This window comes from Pangasianodon hypophthalmus, chromosome 20 (genome assembly GCF_027358585.1).
Source record: "Pangasianodon hypophthalmus isolate fPanHyp1 chromosome 20, fPanHyp1.pri, whole genome shotgun sequence".
NCBI lineage: Eukaryota > Metazoa > Chordata > Actinopteri > Siluriformes > Pangasiidae > Pangasianodon > Pangasianodon hypophthalmus.
Genome location: NC_069729.1, coordinates 21,791,283 through 21,796,282, shown reverse-complemented (window position 1 = coordinate 21,796,282; position 5,000 = coordinate 21,791,283). Strand labels below are relative to the sequence as shown.

The 5,000-nt window shown below is 44.8% G+C and overlaps 1 protein-coding gene across 2 annotated transcripts in view; it reads right to left on the bottom strand.

Annotated features, from left to right (window-relative positions):
- slc11a2 (solute carrier family 11 member 2) overlaps positions 1-5,000 on the bottom strand; it is a 37,997-nt gene that overhangs the window by 27,541 nt on the left and 5,456 nt on the right. For both annotated transcript variants that reach the window (XM_053226944.1, XM_053226943.1), the window contains exons 4-8: positions 4,405-4,524; positions 3,845-3,964; positions 1,689-1,795; positions 1,500-1,570; positions 1,322-1,389 (exon numbers count right to left, since the gene is read on the bottom strand). In XM_053226944.1, coding sequence (XP_053082919.1) covers positions 1,322-1,389; positions 1,500-1,570; positions 1,689-1,795; positions 3,845-3,964; positions 4,405-4,524 — 486 coding nt within the window. The remainder of the gene's footprint in view (positions 1-1,321; positions 1,390-1,499; positions 1,571-1,688; positions 1,796-3,844; positions 3,965-4,404; positions 4,525-5,000) is intronic.

The window sequence follows — 5,000 nt, the reverse complement described above, 5'->3', positions numbered from 1 at the left end:
GCACATACTGCAGGAGAAATAACACAATCACACACAATCACTCGCACATACTGCAGGAGAAATAACGCAATAACACACAATCACTCGCACATACTGCAGGAGAAATAACACAATCACACACAATCACTCGCACATACTGCAGGAGAAATAACACACAATAACACACAATCACACACAATCACTCGCACATACTGCAGGAGAAATAACACAATAACACACAATCACTCGCACATACTGCAGGAGAAATAACACAATCACACACAATCACTCGCACATACTGCAGGAGAAATAACACAATCACACACAATCACTCGCACATACTGCAGGAGAAATAACACAATCACACACAATCACTCGCACATACTGCAGGAGAAATAACACAATCACACACAATCACTCGCACATACTGCAGGAGAAATAACGCAATAACACACAATCACTCGCACATACTGCAGGAGAAATAACACAATCACACACAATCACTCGCACATACTGCAGGAGAAATAACACAATAACACACAATCACTCGCACATACTGCAGGAGAAATAACACAATCACACACAATCACTCGCACATACTGCAGGAGAAATAACACAATCACACACAATCACTCGCACATACTGCAGGAGAAATAACACAATCACACACAATCACTCGCACATACTGCAGGAGAAATAACGCAATAACACACAATCACTCGCACATACTGCAGGAGAAATAACACAATCACACACAATCACTCGCACATACTGCAGGAGAAATAACACAATAACACACAATCACTCGCACATACTGCAGGAGAAATAACACAATCACACACAATCACTCGCACATACTGCAGGAGAAATAACACAATCACACACAATCACTCGCACATACTGCAGGAGAAATAACACAATCACACACAATCACTCGCACATACTGCAGGAGAAATAACACAATAACACACAATCACACACAATCACTCGCACATACTGCAGGAGAAATAACACAATAACACACAATCACTCGCACATACTGCAGGAGAAATAACACAATCACACACAATCACTCGCAGGAAAATGTTAAGCGCACACACACACCTCACACACACACACACACACACACACTATTAAAAGTAACATTTCATATTAAACACGTTCAAAACAAATGCAAATCCTATTATGTTAATTACTAACACACGCAAATTAATATTACTGAAGAGAAAATTTAACATTAAAACATTTAAATAGTAAAATTAAACATTTACATTTTTACTGTTAATTTCATTTAAAAAGCTGAATTTATAAATCTGTTGATATCACTGAGGATTATTTTTACCTCGTAGCCGAAGGTCACTGCCATGACGGTGATGAGGAAACCAAAGAAAGCTTCCAGTTTACGCAAACCTTTTATAAAAACACAATAAAAATATAACGACACACAACAACAGCCACACGCTGTTAAATTAATTTAATTATTACAATAATGTAATGAATGTGTAGTTTGTGTTACTCACCGTATTTATCCAGAAACAAGAAAACAAACGTATCAACAATGGTGATGAGAACTCCGGCCCACAGAGGGATCCTGAGGGGAGGGGAATCACTCACTCACTCACTCACTCAATTAATCAATTAATCAATTATTTTAATTAATTAACAACAACAACAACAACAACAACAATAATAATAATAAACGTAGTTACCGGCCCACAGACAGCAGGTTGAGGGCGATGGCACAGCCGATCACTTCCTGCATGTCAGAGCCGATGATGGCCAGTTCAACCATCAACCACAGAATGATCCGAGGAACCTGAAGAGGAAATCAGTTACAGAATGACATCATCACCATCATCATCATCATCATCATCATCATCACCATCCTCCTTCTCATCCTGTGTGTTTACAGTGTGGTGTTGTGTAATTTTTGTGTATAACTGGATATTAGAGCTTCATTGTTTTCAGATTTGTAAATATGAAATAAAGTGTTTTATTTGAGTGTGGTGTTATCGTGTGGGGTTACACAATGATGTTACAGTGTAGAGTTAGAGAGTTGCGTTACAGCGTGGCGTTAGAGAGTTGCGTTACAGCGTGGCGTTAGAGAGTTGCGTTAGAGAGTTGCGTTACAGCGTGGCGTTAGAGAGTTGCGTTACAGCGTTGCGTTACAGCGTGGCGTTAGAGAGTTGCGTTACAGCGTGGTGTTACAGTGTGGCGTTACAGCGTGGCGTTACAGCGTTGCGTTACAGCGTGGCGTTACAGCGTGGCTTTACAGCGTGGTGTTACAGTGTGGCGTTACAGTGTGGCGTTACAGCGCGGCGTTAGAGAGTTGCGTTACAGCGCGGCGTTAGAGAGTTGCGTTACAGCGCGGCGTTAGAGAGTTGCGTTACAGCGCGGCGTTACAGCGCGGCGTTAGAGAGTTGCGTTACAGCGCGGCGTTAGAGAGTTGCGTTACAGCGCGGCGTTAGAGAGTTGCGTTACAGCGCGGCGTTAGAGAGTTGCGTTACAGCGTGGAGTTAGAGAGTTGCGTTACAGCGTGGCGTTACAGCGTGGCGTTAGAGAGTTGCGTTACAGCGTGGCGTTACAGCGTGGCGTTAGAGAGTTGCGTTACAGCGTGGCGTTACAGCATGGCGTTACAGCATGGAGTTAGAGAGTTGCGTTACAGCGTGGCGTTACAGCGTGGAGTTAGAGAGTTGCGTTACAGCGCGGCGTTAGAGAGTTGCGTTACAGCGCGGCGTTAGAGAGTTGCGTTACAGCGCAGCGTTACAGCGCGGCGTTAGAGAGTTGCGTTACAGCGCGGCGTTAGAGAGTTGCGTTACAGCACGGCGTTAGAGAGTTGCGTTACAGCGCGGCGTTAGAGAGTTGCGTTACAGCGCGGCGTTACAGCGTGGCGTTAGAGAGTTGCGTTACAGCGCGGCGTTAGAGAGTTGCGTTACAGCGCGGCGTTAGAGAGTTGCGTTACAGCGCGGCGTTAGAGAGTTGCGTTACAGCGTGGCATTAGAGAGTTGCGTTACAGCGTGGCGTTACAGCGTGGCGTTACAACGTGGCGTTAGAGAGTTGCGTTACAGCGTGGCGTTACAGCGTGGCGTTAGAGAGTTGCGTTACAGCGTGGCGTTACAGCATGGAGTTAGAGAGTTGCGTTACAGCGTGGAGTTAGAGAGTTGCGTTACAGCGTGGCGTTAGAGAGTTGCGTTACAGCGTGGCGTTACAGCGTGGAGTTAGAGAGTTGCGTTACAGCGCGGCGTTAGAGAGTTGCGTTACAGCGTGGCGTTAGAGAGTTGCGTTACAGCGTGGCGTTAGAGAGTTGCGTTACAGCGCGGCGTTAGAAAGTTGCGTTACAGCGTGGCGTTACAGCGTGGCGTTAGAGAGTTGCGTTACAGCGTGGCGTTACAGCGTGGCGTTACAGCGTGGCGTTAGAGAGTTGCGTTACAGCGTGGCGTTAGAGAGTTGCGTTAGAGAGTTGCGTTACAGCGTGGCGTTACAGCATGGAGTTAGAGAGTTGCGTTACAGCGTGGCGTTACAGCGTGGAGTTAGAGAGTTGCGTTACAGCGTGGCGTTACAGCGTGGTGTTAGAGAGTTGCGTTACAGCGCGGCGTTAGAGAGTTGTGTTACAGCGTGGCGTTAGAGAGTTGCGTTACAGCGTGGCGTTAGAGAGTTGCGTTACAGCGTGGCGTTAGAGAGTTGCGTTACAGCGTGGCGTTAGAGAGTTGCGTTACAGCGCGGCGTTAGAGAGTTGCGTTACAGCGCGGCGTTAGAGAGTTGCGTTACAGCGCGGCGTTAGAGAGTTGCGTTACAGCGCGGCGTTAGAGAGTTGCGTTACAGCGCGGCGTCAGAGAGTTGCGTTACAGTGTTCACAGTGACTCACAGTGGGATATTGTCGATGACAAACTTCGGCTAAATGCATCCCTGTAACGACGCCGAGCCGAGCAGCCAGACGCTGCAGGAGGAGACCGATGATGGTGGCACCGAGGAGCACCCACAGGAGCTAGAGCAATAAATCACCATACAGTCAGGTATAGAAACATACAGTCGGGTATAAAACGTGTGTGTGAGCGGCCGTAAAAAGCCGGCTGAATTCGCTCCGGTTAAATTTCACGAAACAGCCACAAATGATGAAAAATCTGGTTTTGAACAAAATTGAGGCTTTTCTTACTTTAAGAAAACATAAATAAGTGGTTTAAAATCGTTAAATGTGATTTTCTGTTTTTTGGGAGGAGCAAACAGAGTTTAAAACACTAGCTGAGGAGACTGTGCAGTTTTCAGAAGAATAGTAAAGAGAAAATCTGACCACATGAAGAGTTTTTCACACATTACACACTCTTACATAAACAATCAGATATAAATCAGGGTCGTTTTTAACATTAAACTTATTTATTTCTATAATCAGGTCAGAGAGCCAGAGCGAGTGAATGATAAAGTCTTCACCTTAAACCCCGCTACAGCTCCTGACTGAAGGTCCGACTCGATGTTCCCGGGGTCTAAATAAGCGATGCTCATCAGGAAACCGGGACCGGTGAAGGCCCAAAGCTTCCGAAAACTAAACACCTGCAGAACAACAGGAGAGAGAGAGAGAGAGAGAGAGAGAGAGAGAGTCATCTAATATATAACACACACTATTTTATTTTTAATTATTTTATTTATTTATTTTTTTATTTGATTTTTTTCCTTTCCCTCAGGGTTCTATAAGTGTCATTACGAGTGTTTTTTCTGACTGTGTTGTTGAATGTTTGTACATTTGTTTCTATTTATTTATTTATTTCTGTAGTTATTTTCTAATTTGTTCCCAAAGTCTGTATCCAAACTTCTGCAATATAACTGTTCATATTTATCACCAATAAAGCAACCTGCTGACTCTGAGTTTCAAAAGAGAGAGACAGAGAGAGAGAGAGAGAGAGAGAGAGAAAGAAAAACAAACAGAGACGGAGAGACAGAGAGAGAGAGAGAGAGAGAGAGAGACAGAGAGAGAGAGACAGAGAAAGAGAGAGAGGGGGGAGACAGAGAAAGAAAAACAAACAGAGAGA